General features: G+C 36.8%; 1 protein-coding gene across 4 annotated transcripts in view; it reads right to left on the bottom strand.

Annotated features, from left to right (window-relative positions):
• Window positions 1–3,704: 3,704 nt before the first annotated feature.
• Window positions 3,705–16,233, bottom strand: part of IPO11 (importin 11) — an 80,796-nt gene continuing 68,267 nt past the window's right edge. For 3 of the 4 annotated variants that reach the window (XM_017811285.1, XM_017811287.1, XM_017811286.1), the window contains exons 30-32: window positions 13,570–13,665; window positions 9,694–9,778; window positions 3,705–3,950 (exon numbers count right to left, since the gene is read on the bottom strand). In XM_017811285.1, coding sequence (XP_017666774.1) covers window positions 3,786–3,950; window positions 9,694–9,778; window positions 13,570–13,665 — 346 coding nt within the window. In that variant the 3' untranslated portion in view covers window positions 3,705–3,785. The remainder of the gene's footprint in view (window positions 3,951–9,693; window positions 9,779–13,569; window positions 13,666–16,233) is intronic. The other variant, XM_017811288.1, reaches the window with a different exon arrangement.

The raw sequence follows: 16,233 nt of genomic DNA, 5'->3' as shown, positions 1-16,233 counted from the left end.
GTCAATATGATCTAAAGAAGTGATTTTATCATTGCTGAACCATCAGAGAAATGAGTCCATCTGTCACAATTTGCAGTTACAAGCTGAGAGTCCACTTTGGACTTTGGCTGTCACTCCTGGTACCCTGCGAGAAAATGTCTGAACACCTGTTTGGGCCAACAGGAACTGAGTTTCCCTCCTGCATATTCTCCTAGGCTTAGAATCATGGAATCACAGAATGGTTTGGCTTGGAACGGACCTTAAAGACCACCATAGTTCCAACCCCTCTGGCATAGGTAGACACTGTCCACTAGACAAGAGTGCTCAGAGCCCCATCTAAAATAGTCTCAGTAATTTAGGGGAAATACATTGGAAAAAGCATATGGGTTATTTGCCTCTGCAAAGACCATGAGGAGAAAGAACTAAAAATGAATGGCCTGCATGGTGTCTGTTTCCCTGGAATCGTGGAACCCCTTCTCAGTCAAAGCACAGTGGGCAGAACGACTCCTGCCAATCCATCAGCAGTACCACAAGCACTCACTTTCCTGGCTGCTCTCTCCAGCAGCCCCGCCCACGAGGCCTGTCAGGACTGTATTTGGTGCGGCAGCACCCACAGGCACTCACTGAACCCTGCACTCCCTCTGCACCCTCCTAGGCCACGGCAAGGGCTGAGATTTTCACCCAGCAGCCTGGTCCTTGGACTTGCTCGCAAATGACACAAACCCCTCCGTCACTTCACTGAAGGGAAGGCAGGAGGCCATGGCTCCCTCCAGGCAAGGCAGAGAGCACTGTGAAAACATAAGGCCACTGCCCTGCCCACACATTATCTGACTTGTAGAAGTAAAGTTATTCCAGTTGTATTTTGTATGGGACAAACACCAAACTATCTAATAGGAATAAATTATAGCATGGATAAATCTACTTTTTAAAGCTGAAAAAAATTTAACAGAATGCAATGAGATCACATGGATTATTAACACTTCCATTACGCCAAAGGCCTAAAAATGGCCATCGTTGATACAGCAAAGCTGTCTTTTGAAGATGGAGGCAGGAGAATTAGTCCTCTTGTTTAACTCTTATGAGTGACAGAAGACATTTGTCTTCATCTTAGTCATTGCCAAGCTAAACTGATAACATCCGTAACCCTCAGGAGTTTAATTGTGTTATAGGAAAAAAAAAATCCCAATTTAAATTACTTTTTGTCTTGAAAATCAAAGCCTAAAGGGCAACACAACCAAAGATCCTCCTTCATAAGAATTTCAGAAACTGTATTTTACTGTTTCGATGTCAGACCATTTGTTGTATTTGATTTTGCTTCCTCCCCTGGAGACTAAAGTTAGAAATTTCAACAACATCATAAAGGGCTATAGCTTGCTGCAGTCCTACTCCACAATCTTCCAGTGAAACTTTAACCCTATATATAAGGATTTAATATATAAGGATAGTATATAGGGCTTTTCTGCTATTTCAAGATGAAATTTCTCCACTTTGACTACTAGATAGTTGCTGAGTGCAGATGGCCACTTGTTTTGCAGTGTGTTCATTGACAGTGGTTGTCATATAAACAGTTATGATGATGATGTTTTCATTTATAGTCCAAGCCTTGGAGTAAAATCTTCCGAGATGAAAAGCTAAACACTTAGTAACAAATTTAACTTGTTCCCTAATGCATATGAAATGAACATATGCAGTTACTCAGAGACTACTCAGAAAGTTAGTTACAACGTTATCATGCTGTTATTAGCCAAAAGTATGCCCATCATTCTTGACAGGGTCTCTACCAACATTAGTTATCATGCACTAAAATAAACTGCAGTTAACACTCCACCACATGAGGCAATGAGGACTGGAATTGCCCAGAGAATGACACAGGCAGGCGGATCTGGCTCAGTTGCCTGCAGGAGGCAGCACAGGGAGCTTGGTGGCCTGGCCACACAGTAGAGAGCAGCCTTTAGGCCAGGGTTGGACTACAGCAGGGAGTACCTGCCTTTCTCTGAGACATCAGGAACCACTATTCAGCACCAAGCAAGTGACTTTGCTGAGTGGTGACAGAAAAGTACTGCTCCCTGACATGATGTTTTTATGTACGCCACGCAGTCATGCTAATGTGAGGCCTACCAGATCAGCACTAGTTTTACACTGATCCAAAAGCTCAGGGGCTCTGCAGATTAACTGTGCAACAAATGCAAATTTAGTGAAATGCTCCAGGTTCTGGTAACTGTGGTTCACATCTGAAAGAGACCATCAGCACAGTAAGTGCCTTCCCTTGCAAGTACCAAGTGTAACCAGATAAAACTCTTTAATTATCAGACTTGGTGTTGGTGGATGATTGAGGAAATGACATGCAGATCACATACAGACAAATTGTAATAATTCTTCTAGCAAACCTCCCTATGCCAAAGTAAAAAGCAGAAAACAAAAAGTTACCACACCACTTCTGCTGGCAGATGCTGGCAGCAGGGAATAGGGGAGGTTTTGCATTCAGAAATGTGAGATCTTCACCAGCCTCTGACACTAATGCCAAAAGAGGAGAGAAAGGCCAGGCTTCCTCTGCAATGAAGAAAGGTTTTGAAAACGATTACTCCCCAAAGGGTCAGATTTTTAAAAGCATCTGGTTATCTGGTAAGATTATCAAAGCTTGTAGGTCTTTTTAAACAGCTAAACCCCCTGGAAAAAAAAATCTGACTTAATAGCTGAATCATCTCTTAGTAAAGCAAACAAAGTTCATTGCAGCTTTGAAGGTGGAAGATCAGTCCTGTAAAGGAAAAATTCTGAAAATGGAAATGAGCCTTCTCTTCCCTCTTCCATCTGTAAGGTACAAAAGACAGAGGCATACAAAAAGGAGCAGCTTTACCCTGTGATTGCTGCAGGTAACTAATAAATAAATAAAAGTAAGCCTTATGTTTGCAAATAATTATTTCAACTGTGACCATTGGGGCCTAAACTTTTCAGCAACAATTCTGAAGTATCCTGATGACATGCCTCTGATGAAAACATGCAGATAATAGAGATATTGAACATGGCAACTTTAAGTAGTCCAGGTACAGCCACAAATCAATTGGAATTAATTATTCATCTACCTATGGTGAGCTTCTCTGTGTTATGATAGCTAGAACTGAAATAGAAGGAACTGAAAAAATTTTTTCTTAAGAAAAATAAAGTATTTGGTAACAAAAATGAAAAGCCACATCTTCAGAGAGCAATATACACTGATGTTCTCTAGCAACTCATCAAATACAATCTAAGTTTCTTTTTCTCTGAGACAATTCAAATGGGAATTATCTTTATCTCAAAAAGGAATATTTCTGCTCACAGTCTTACTGTTTTCGTAACTCTTTCTGCTTGTATGGTTGAACATACAGTCAAGAAAGACTAACAGAAAGGGGAGAAAGTTATAGGTATACAATATGAAAAGAAGCAGCTCCTGATACTGAATTATAGTGCTGAATTAACAGACTCTTCCCATTAATACACATTAGTAAGTTCCTGCAGATCTCTGCCTTTATGACATAGTTTTGTGAACAAAAAGGTCAGTAATGGTACCAAAAAAAAAAGGTACTACCTAGGACAGCATGGACCATGTTAGGAGTCATAGAAATGTTAGTTTAATGATAAAACCCTTAGTATATTATTAAAAAGAATAACAAAGGAGAATGGTTTAAAAGCAACAGCAGAAACTTATTTTTATTTTTTAACACAAGTCATTTTCACCTTCCATTAGGCTCTTCCATACAAGATAGAACTTCTGTCTTTTTTTTTTTTAAAGAAAAATTGTACATAAAAAAAAAAATCTTTCTTCTGCTTGTTTAGAAGCCTTGTAAAAATTCTTGTAGCTGGGCAACTATTTCTGTATCCACAGTTTCCATAAGGGCCTGAAAACCTTGTTCTCCCACTAATTCCTGCTGTGCCTTTAGCTTCTCATAGATGAACTGCTGCAATGACACAGTGTGTACAGGGTCCTTCAGTGCAAGCTGTGGAAAACATGTAAGAGAAAAATACATAATAATGCATTAAAAATTATTCTGTGACTTACTAATTTCTGTTATAACTTCAGCTCAGGAAAGAAATCTGCCTTTTTTTTTCTTTGTACTTAACTGAGAAACAAAAAACTTCTGAAAAATGATCAAATTAATTATTATCAAGGCAAATATCAGTTTAAAACTATTTGAAGCAGTGTCAAATCATGAGAGTCTTATACTTTGCTCTAAGATTTCATGCTTCTATAAGATAAAACAATTCAAAGCTGCTTTATTAGTTACTGAATGAGTTTTCTATAACTCCTAAAAATCACATCAGATATTACCACAACAAGCACTTTTGTGATGGCATGAACTACAGTCAGTTTTATTTTACTAGTAAGAAAACAGAACACAGAAGAAGTCAAACTAATTTAGACTAGTTTAACAACAGTTAAAATAAACTGTCCATATACATAAAGAATAGACACACTTCAGTGGTAGTACCCTATAAATCTCATCAGTCCTCAACAGATTATACAATTTTCTTTTGGGCAGAGAGGGACAGAGTATTTGTCACTCTTTTCCACATGTTAACTGCCTCTTAATGAAAGCAAAAACATAAAATACGGGGTTATACTGACAGAGGATGTATTGTTAATTTCAGTGTCAGCAGGATGTGTGGCAGCATTTGTCCCTCAGTCCACCAGGGGGTGGGAGGTGGGGACACCTGGAGCTCGATACATCCTAAAGAAGTAGGATGTTAAAATCAATGGCTAATTAATGTAGATCTATGATCTGTTCACCTCAAGTGTCAAAACCAAACAACACTATTGTTTATGCTGGAAGGTCAGGAAACAAAATATAATGCCAGATCTCAAAGTCCACTGAAATAGGAGACTTATGAGCCTATAATACCTTGCTACAGTGTTATTTCTAAATAAATAAGGCATATTAAACTTGCACAACAGCTCTTTTGGCATGATTAAAAAAAAGAAACATTTGAGTGTTAATATGGAGTAGAAGAAATTAAACCTTAAGATTACTTACTTAACATTACACCTAAAATGGGAAGATACTGAGTGAAGCGGCCACATAAATACAAAACAGATTAAAACTTCCAAAACCACTGTAATTACTACAAAAGAGAAGTTAAGTCTTATTTCTTACAAACAACTCCAGTAAAAAAGCAGGCTGGTTTTTGGCCTCTTCTATCACTGCTTACAAGTTCTTCTTTCTTATTATGGTCACTGCACCTTTGATATTTTAAGTCTCTTAAACATTCCCTCAGTATTCCTAATATTGGCTTTTCAGCCTTCAATCCTTCACCATTTTGTACTATACAGCTATTTCACATTTCAAAGGTAAGATATGATCATTTTATTACCTATTCTTAACATTACAGTCTTTTGAAAAGGGAGTAATTGTAGTAATAGTTTAGTATTCTGTAGGGTTTTTTTCAGTAAATGTAATTTGAATCTCTAAAATATAAAAGACTTTTCTAATGAAATTTCTAAATCACAGCTACTCTAATCAAGATTTGACAACGTTAGGGACATCCTTGTTGTAATAGCACTAACACAGTCTACAGGGAAAAAAAAAAAGACTGTCTTACCAAGCAAAGAATCTATCAGTTTCTGAACAATTTGTATTTGTTCACCAACAATTGCAATTTGGGACATATAATGCATTTCTAATTAGTTAGTTTCAGTAAGTTCATTGCTCTGAATAGTCATGTATAAAATTACTCCAGGGAATTTTGCACAGAAAAACAGGTATTAAAATTGCCATATACAAGTGTTCTCATCCTTGTAAGCCTGACACAGCAGCAACTAAATGAATGACAAAGTCGCCTTGGGAAGTGATGCCAAAAAGCCTTTCTTTTACAACCTTTTAACCTACAAACCGATTAATCTATGCATTTAGTTAACTGTATGACTTGCGCAACCCTACCATAAATTCTTGTTTAACTTAAAGTACTCAGAATAGGAAGCCAGAACAAATTGCTTTAAAATATCAACTTTGAGTTTTCTTTCTCTTCTGCTAAGAAAAATTGATTTAGTCAGCAATTTCATATTACAAAGTTTATTCTCCAGATATCTTAAAAAAAAAAAAGAATGAAAAGAAAAAAACTCCAGACTTAAGTCAACAGCAAGTAAACTTCTGCCTTCTCATATGTCAATGTTCACTAATGAGCCTCAAGTCCAAATTTTTTTCCAATTTTAAAAAGCTACTAGAATGCAAGTATGTGTGTAATGCTCTTCTAGTACCCCAGTGGTGATCTTCAAAGTCTGAACAAAAGTGCTGTATTGTTTTGAAAACAAAGGGTTTGAATTCTTGCTTATTTGCGAAATTTGCTGGAATGTCAAGTCTGAGCTTTCTGTAGCATCTCTTATAATAATATTATAGAGATGCTCTCTAGTATTTCTTAGATGTCCCAACTCCCCAGGACGCCTCATGGCTGGTGATGATGGGTTTCCAAACAATCCTCTGAATCATCTCAGCAATAATATGGAAAAGTAATTAATCTTGAAAAAACAATCTAAGTGAAGAAGATGACTAAACTTAATATATTACATAATTCAAAGTTAGTATCTTTTATTGCTAATGGAGCTGCCAGACCTGCACAGTGTTGGGAGTTCAGGAATATGCTACTCAAATAAATATTATAATTCCACATTTTCTTTTCCATAAAACTTCAGAGAACTTAGTCAACTTTGTATGTAGCCTTCCCATGAAAAGGAACATGACCAAAACACTTCTGCTGCATATTCACCAACATCTGTTTTCCAGGACAACTGAGAAACTGCACATAAACGTGGTCCCCCTGATACCAAAATCTGGCCATGAAAGTCCAATGCAAAAATCCTGCTTAGTTTACTGCAACAAACATAAATCCATCCCTCACCATTTAAAGCAGCAGCACTCTAAGTCAGTAGGGACTTCGGTAGTATGATTAATGTTTGCTGCTAGAAGCATCATCTAGCATCTGTAAGCCAAATGGGACTTAAGAGTCTTCAGACTTAATTAAGGAGTTAATACATTAATTTGTTTTCATTCAGATAGTCACATCAAAAGTATATCAAATAAATTAAAAAGAGTTTCCTGCAACAACAATTAACTCGATTTTCTTTCATTCTACTTTTCTTGAACTTGTATTCAGAGATAACAAAATAAATGAAATAGTTTGATATAATGAGTTTGTCAACAATATTAGACAGCCAACTGCCATCTTCACTGAATAAGCAAACAAAAGCATAAGTTTGGAAAAACAGTAAGCATAGTTGGTCAGGGACTATATATATCAACATAAGTATGTATGCTGAGTTCCTACATGTGTGCTTTGTTTTTAATTGAAATGTGCCTGATTCTGATAAGAGCAAAACATATCTGTTTTCCAGTTTAAAAAAAATCCTAGCAAATTCCCACAGCTTCTTAGTCAAAACAGCTACAGATAGGAAACAGAAGTTTGGCCAGCAGCTACACATTACTGAAATGTGCTTTATTCTGCACAATGAAAACCTGAGTTTGACTAGCTTTTGGACCTAGTTACTCTACAAATTGATCTTGAAACTGGATGTGGGTGACCACCTTGGGGCTGTACTGAAGAAATTAATCTTCCACCTCAGTGCTTGTAAACAGAGGTCTGAAGCAGACAAACAGTTCTGAGGTTTTACAGAACAACCATATCCCATCTCTCCAAGCTCTGCTTGCCAGCATCAAACAGCATTCTGCAGAATTAACAGTTGTTTGAACCGGTATTTGTTAAGTGGATCTCGCTCCTCAACATCTTTAGACAACACTACAGTCAAAAATCACACCATTTCCAATAAGCAGTTATACACTACTTTGTACTGGAACAGTGATCCAATTACCACAAGTGATAACACAGGTAAATGGAATGGCATTAACATGGAAGAACAGGTAATAAAAGTCTAATAAAACTTTAAAAAGTGTGTTGGTGATATATGAATTAAATTGTTGAAAAGATTTCCAGAATTTGAGAGATTCTCTTCAGTTTAAGTGTGAATACTTTAATACTAAAGAGGCAGACAGAATGCTGGGCAAAAATCATACATATTTGTGATGATGGTTACTATCTTGTAACTGTGATGCTCTAGGAAAGACTAGAAAACAATTTAAGAAGGGAATGTATTCTTTACTATCCAAGTTTTTAGGAGATGTCAGTGACACTCACATTAAATCTGTTGGTAATTTGTAGGTTAAATGTCTAAGGAGAAATTATACTCCAAACAATGGAGTAAAAAGTATTACTTTAGTAAACCATGTTATCACATAAAACTTGACCATTTAACTTATTACATTATAAATAATTTATTTATTTTCCTGAAGATGTAAAAGCACAATTCATCTAGTTTCTTCCGATATGAAGGTAAAGCAAAAAAAACCTCCCAAGCCTTCTGTGCTTACATATAAGCATCATCTGAAACATGAACCTGCACAAATTCTTCAAGTTTAAATAAGATAGATCTTTATGGGAGGATACTTTGCTTCATTTTTCCTGTCCATAGTTTCAAATAGGGTATTGAAAAAGTTTAACTCCCTTATTTTAACAATGATACTGAAGTTCTTAAAAGCATACATTAAGGGTATGTAAAAATAAGTCACCTTAAGGCCAATACATTATGCGTGATGTAAGGACACGAATCACTCTCTACCTATTTACATGTTCCTCAATATGTTTGCAATGAGACAAAAATAAAGCAGTATTTGGAAATGTCAATCATATAAAATTATTATAAACTTATAAAGTACTGTTCCAGCAAAAACTTTCTAGTAATTATTAACTATGTGTAATAATAAAGAAAGGTACCAAGGGCAGGACAAAGAGATAGATCAAAATATCTAGATCCTGTGCAAACATCAGGAAGTGATATTTAGCATGAACCATGCAAGTTGATCTCTTTTCCTCATATTAATGGCCTTAAAGTTGAAAAACATTATTATTTTGAAGGAGAGAATCCCATTCATCTTTCCGGATTCGTTTTATGAGATTTAATCTCTAAGCCCAGATACAAGCTGCTAATATTTTGTTTTAAATCCAGTTTTTCAAATCAAATGCTAGCTGTGCTTTCAAAGCCATGATTATTATTTGACACTTCTGCTACTAGTGACCTACCCAAATGACCTGTATAAATTTTGAAATAAATAGCCAAGTGTCAAGTCTCAATTTCTGCATCATCTGCAAAACCTTATACTGAGCTACAGTTGGGATTCAGAAAGAATTTATTACAGACATTCATAACAACTAGAGTTTGCTTGGTTTTGTGTAATTTTTTAAAGGAATATATTATATTGCTTTTGTAAATATATTCCTTATATACTAGCATTTAAAAGAAAAAAGCTTACTAAGAAACCATGACTTTTGAGTAAGAGTTCTTTACACTAGAAAAAGGTTCTATGCAAGCACATGAATTGTATTAAATATGAGAAATTCTGCCTGCCATGACATTTCAGTAAGGTTTGGTTCTCTTTTTTTTTTAATAAATTCTTTTTATATTGTCTGAGTATTGTAATGTCCAGATTTTGTGAACAATGTTTATTTTGACAACAGTCTCCAAGATGCAAAAGGAAAGCAGAAGCATAAGTGTTGTGGCTGCAAGGTTTGTCATCAAAGCATCCTCTTTTGATTCAAGAGATGAATTTTCCAAGAACAACAGACGAACCAAAGCCAAAAACGAATTTAGTGAAGCACATAATCAGGTCTATAACTGAATAAAAAAAATCGAAAACTTACCATTTTTTTCCTTTTGTCTTGTTCTGTAGGAGGTTCCTCATCATCTGTAGCTTTGGGTTCTTCAAAATGAGACATTAACATGCAGCTAAGAAGGGAATAAGAGCAGTTTTAACATGCATTACCATTAAAAATTACTTTAAAGCTCTTCTAAAAACACAAAATAGATATGAGTTTGCTGAAAGTCAGATGATCTGTTAACAATGATGAAGCCTGAATGCATGTTCTCTATCACCTCAATCCATGTAACAATCTCAGCTATTTTCCACATTTTAGCTTAAGATGTGGTTCTAAAATGCATTTCTGTATATAGAAAACAGACTACACGGTTTTGAAAAATAATTAATACAGAAAAACCTACTGTTCCTAACCAGAATTTTCCATTCTTTTCAAGGAAGTGCTATAAAAGCACTCTATCCTATCAGCATGAAAGTCAAAGTGGCACATATGCAAAGCTAGCAAAGATTTCTCATAGCATTCATGGTTTTCTGTGAGATCTTTAATATGAAGACCTGAAAACTAATAAGGACTCTGCTATTGGTTCTACACTAAAATCTAGAAGACACTGAACAATAATGTTTTAGTGAACAGAAATGAGCTAGCTTCTGCAGACATTTACTGTTTCTAGGTAGGTAAAGCAAAGGCTTTAAATTTACTTTTTGGTTTGCTTCATGCTCAACTGGCAATATACAAAAGCACCTACCTTATTTTAACTATGATTTTTGTAGTAAGTGTAAAACCAGAAAATATGGAGAAAAAATAGTTTAAATGTCAGAGGTTTTTCTGCCTCTTAAAACAGTTTGAATGCTCTTTTACAAAGACATTGATGAAAGCTATCCTATAGGAAGCATGTCTTCCATTCTCTTCACATGCTCCACACTGAAAGAATTCACAAATATTCCACCATTTTACCAAATTTTTTCCCAGAAAATCTGCCTTAAAAACCAAAAGGATTTAAAAACCCACTCAGGTGACAACTTGCCACTGTGTATTAGGGATGTTTTAATACATGAAGGACACAGAATTCACACACTACAAAGCACCAAGACAGATGCACATTATTGCTCACTTTCAATCCTGCACTACTGTGTGTTTTTAATTGCTACATTTCACTAGCAGGTAAAATGCCCCTTCAGCTTAGATTAATAATGTATTTTAAAGTACTAAAATGAAAAAATGTGATTTTATGTGATTCTTATATGATTTTATATGAAAATTTTCAGATTTATTATGTTTATATATTTAGTTTTCTATTAACACGTGTTTAGAGCTGTATGAAACACTTGCTAAACAGCATGGCAAGCAGGGTCAAATCACAGAATCATAGAATCAGCTGGGTTGGAAGGGACCTCCGAGATCATCAAGTCCAACCCTTGATCCACTACTGCTGCAGTTGCTAGACCATGGCGCTAAGTGCTACATCCAGTCTCATCTTAAACACCTCCAGGGATGGAGAATCCACCACTTCCCTGGGCAGCCCATTCCAATGTCTGATCACCCTCTCTGTAAAGAAATTCTTTCTAATATCTAACCTAAACCTCCCCTGGCACAACTTGAGACCATGCCCTCTTGTCTTCCTGATAGTTGCCTAGGAAAAGAGAACAACCCCCACCTGGCTACACCCTCCTTTCAAGTAGTTGTAGAGAGTGATGCTAACACAGAAGCCATTTCTAATAAAGGGATTAGTTATTTCAAAATAATACAGCAAATTGCATATCTCCTCTGCTCACATATGGCTTCTTTCAACTCAGTTTATTAAAGAAGAAGGAGACAAAAATTGCAACTGCCAAAACATACAAAATTCAATTAACTTTTTCAGACCTTGATAAATTTTAGGTACCACAAAGAGTAATTCAAAACACAAGAAGAGGGAGAATAAAAGAAGAGATGATGATAAAATCGGGGAAAATGTGAGCGTTGGTGAGACAAGACTAGAGCAATGGAATGCTCCTCTTCCCAGATAATCTGAGGTCTGTAAAGCTTTCTTACAATTATCACTACAATGCAAAACATGAGTGCCAGGAAAACTCTGTATTGTAAGCCAGGGCACTGTGTAAACTTTTTCATAACCCGAATAAAATTCAATCTAAAAAGTGGCGAGATCTTTATCTCTTCCAAAATCTTATTGCTCTAACTACAACAGTTTCTTCAGAATTCCTGGCTAGGTTAAGATGTTTAAACCACCACTGTCACTTAATCTGTACAATTTCCCTGTGGAAAATTTTCCTCTTCATCCTCTAGTGGATGCAGTTTTGTATTGCTTCGGTCTTGATTTTCCCTATGCTAAACATGCACATTGTTTTACTTTCTGCGCTACAGTAATTGGCTAATATGATAATCAGTGGAGTACACATTTTTTTCTGAACCAGTTCTGGCTTAAATCATGCTTCTTTAACCTGGAGAGCCACAACAGCGCACACAATTTCAGATGTGTGCTATCACTTGACTTTCAGATGATGTCAAAATACAATACACAAGTCTCAGAATCTTTCAAACAGCTCATTCAGTACCTGTCAATATAAGTATGTCCTTGGTTCAGTGCAGCTATATTTTATAAAGTAAAAAAAATGTCCAGAGTTTGGAAGAGTAGTGACAGGTTCTACAAGCCTTCAGGCTTAAAATACAAAATTACTTAGGACATGGTTTTATTTATTTCTCTATGAGAACTCTTTTCAACAAGTGCTGGCAAAGCAATATGTTTAGAAATACGAGGGACTCTGTAATATTGTCTCCAACAGTAAACAAAACACATTGCCAGACATGGTGCACATTCCCAGACTTTGGAGTTACATCTTTACTGAGTTCAGTGGGAAGCACTTTAGCAAGCAATTCTTGGGCACAGTTCAGGCTCAGCATGAGTGTGGACCAGTCTCATGCACACTTGTGTACATACCACCTGTGTTATGCAGAGAAAAACTTAATAGATTGCATCTGGCTGCTCTGTGCCACCTGGGCTCAGCGCCAACCAACACCCCCTTAAGCAATCAATTAGTTAGCTCAGATTCAGTCTGTTCTATGACCAGGTAATTATCTGAGAGTTAGAAAATGTTCTGATTCTTAGCATCGGAGCATCCAGTAAATACTGTTATTAGCATACAGTATCTGTAAGAACATCCTGCAGAGCACCTTTTTTAATGTCTTACAACTCTCAATCAATCTAAAACTCTGTAATCATTACAGAGAAAAAACAACATTAAGATCTCAGTCCAAAAAATATCTTACTATTCACTGGCTTTTAAAATTTTTTTAGCTTTGATTGCCTACCATAGGTAATCTGGGAGTCATTAGGAGACGAATGAGTGGTGCTGGGTTGAAGTGCACTCTAGGCACCCCCAACACCCACCTTCCTGCCAAGCAAACCCATGCTCCCAGCTCTGGAAACTATCTTTTGAGAGATGTCCTGTAGCAGCCATGTGTTAAGTGGAACAACTAAAGGGAGAGAACTCTCATGGTGGGATAGGTTTTCAAGTTCTCTAAGCTGTGAAGTATTGCATACTAGGTACACTCATATGAGGCTGATGTCACACTCAAAGAAACTCTGAGCTACCACCCTATCAACACACAAACTTGTTGTATTGCAATTTTAGATATAACAGTCAAGTAAGCAAAAAGCAAATCTAAGCATATGAACATTTTAAGACATCATTTATTAGATAACTTAGTGAACAATATGAAATTATACCGTCATTTTAAGCCCTCCTTCCCCCACTGCAATTATCTTCTCTCAAGACCAAAAATTTCCTGTCTTACTAAAACATTCACTCTTGAGAAAATAGAACTATTACAAGCATGTCTTAACTGCCTACAGATTTTTTCAAATCAAAACACTTCATATAAAACAGTACTGCCACTGTTAAAAAAATTAGATTTTCCACTTACTCTTTGTATGTTCCTGTTTCAGAATCTTCAGTCATAACATCATGTAGTCCTTCCACTGAAATGTTGATGATACCACAAAATTTATCTTGGATAACACTGTAAAAGACCAAAATTTATCTTGGATAACATTGGAAAAGAACAGGAAAATGACTTAGCTAAAGGAACTACACGTGAAATTTGCTCAATAACTGTAAAACACATTTACCAAGAGGTATTTTCCCTGCTTACTGCTTAGCTGAGCATGCTATCACGCAATTAATTCAGTATTTTTTTAATTACAAAATGGCTTCAAAATATGTAAGCAACATTATTCTTAAATATAATAAAACCTGATGTGCCACTGTTGAAAACTTAGAAGTAATTGTAAATTAATAAAAGAAAATACGTATTAGCACAGGAGTCAAGAACTGAGTGAGAAGGGCATGCCCCTGCTATCAGGAAGATCAGGAGTACTGGCTTCTACTCCCAGCACCACTTCTGGCATCACTATTCAATGCATAAACCTACACACAAATCCTTGAGCAGTGGCAGCTTGTAAAAATGGTATATTCCTTTACTTACGTGTGTTTCTTCACCCTACTAGGCAGCTGACTCCCCAGAAAGGGTGTAAAATCCCTGCACCCAGTTCTGTGCGAATGTCACTTCCCTGACTGTAGAGAAAGGTGTGGTAGGATTTCTCTGCCTAAACATGGGCACTTCCTGCCATTTGAAATACCAGGCTATTTAAGACAACTGCAAAGGGCTGGTAGATATTACTTAGGACTTGAGCACCTTTACCCAGCATGACCTGAAGGCCAGATTAGATACTCCCATAATGCCCAAAATTACACTAAACATGTCTACACTTGCCCCTGCCTTGAGAATTGATGTGTCTGTAGGGTAGGGGCATCAAAACATGATCTTCCCAGGATGGATAAAGCAGGTGCCACCAACTCCTAGTTAATGGAAAGTAGCCAACTTCTGCTTCCGCTCAATTTACTGCTACTGTGGATCTAATGTCAGAGATGTGGGATTGTGGGACCTTGGTGCTTGGATTCCTACTCTGTGAAGGAGTTGAGAAACATTGCAAGTGAAAAGATGTTCATCCTGGGAAAACTGAAAAACTTCCACCTACATACAGCAAAAAAAGAGGAAGGGCCTAACTGGTTATGGTAAACTATAACTCTCTTCCTGGGACTGCCATTGACAGAAGCACTTAATGGCTTCCTGTTTGCATATTTCAGGCTTAATTATCCCCAAAAGATGCTGCTGCTGCCACCGCCCAATAAGCAGAAGCAGACACATTCCATTTATTTACGAGCACTGAATACTAAGTTCATGTATTGTAGTTTGATTGTAGCCGATCACAGATGAATCTATTTCTTAATATTTTTTCATTTCCTTTTCTTATTTGGGATGAAAACTGAAGACACAGATAAACTGTAGCCCCTTGTACATTAGCTACTGCATTTGAAAAACTTCTTATCAGACATACACAAAATTTTACATATATGACTGAGTTTATACACCAATAGATGCTTTGAAAAAAAGTTTATCAAGTTAGAATACTAAGCACAGAAAATATCTCTTTCATATTTGTTTTGATAAAATTACGATTCAACTCATGATCATTTTGTTTCCAATGAATTATTTTTGTTCACTTTTTTTTATTCAGCTACTGCCAAATGCCAGGATCTGAACTGTATTTTGTATAATCAAACTTGAAACTCCTGAATTCCACAAAATGAAAACTGACACAATTTTCATTATTTGATTGTCAGCTATGTATTTTAAAAAGATACTTTCTTCCTTGCCCAAAAGCTTCCTCATCACATTCAGAACAGCAAAGCACTACACGTGAGAATTCTCTGTGATGTTCTGCAGACAGCAAGCAAACAGCAAACAAACAGCCTACCCTCCTCACAGCACTATTGAAAAAGTGAACGCTGCCTACTCAGCAGCCTGCATAACGAGCCCTCAGAGACAGAGCAGATTTCCTCACAGAGTAAAAGGTTCCTTCCTACCTACACACCTCCCATTAAAACTCTTCTGCCTCATCCTGTTGTTTGAAATGCATCTCTAGGAAAATGCCATTAATGTGATTAACATTTTCCAACATGAAAAGGGTAACAGCTATCCTCAGATTTATGACAATAGAGGACAAAGGGCATTCAACTGAAGACAACTGTGAACACTTTGCACCCTGGAAAAGTAAACTATGCCCTGTTCATACATGCTATTTAAGTTATAATACAGGTTGCCGTACACTACCTCTATTACTTCTTCCTTCCAAGCTTCATGAATCATAGAATGGTTTGGGTTGGAAGGGACCTTAAAGATCATCTAGTTCCAACTCACCTTCCACTAGACGAAGTTGCTCAAAGCCCCATCCAACCAGGTCTTGAACAATTCCAGGGATGGGGCATCCACAACTGCTCTGAGCAACCTGTGCCAGTGTCTTCCCACCCTCACAGTAAAGAATTTCTTCCTAACATCTAATCTAAACCTACTCTCAGTTTGAAACTATTCTCCTTTGTTCTATTAGTACAGTTCCTAATGAAGAGTCCCTCTCTGGTTTCCCTGTAGGCCCCCTTCAGATACCGAAAGGTTGCTATGAGGTGTCCATGCAACCTTCTCTTCTCCAGGCTGAACAGCCCCAACTTTCTCAGCCCGTCTTCGTAGGGA

Source organism: Lepidothrix coronata, unplaced genomic scaffold (assembly GCF_001604755.1).
Source record: "Lepidothrix coronata isolate B3197 unplaced genomic scaffold, Lepidothrix_coronata-1.0 Scaffold31, whole genome shotgun sequence".
In the NCBI taxonomy this organism is placed as follows: domain Eukaryota; kingdom Metazoa; phylum Chordata; class Aves; order Passeriformes; family Pipridae; genus Lepidothrix; species Lepidothrix coronata.
Note: the sequence above shows the minus strand (reverse complement) of the source record. Positions and strands in the feature narration are given on the sequence as shown.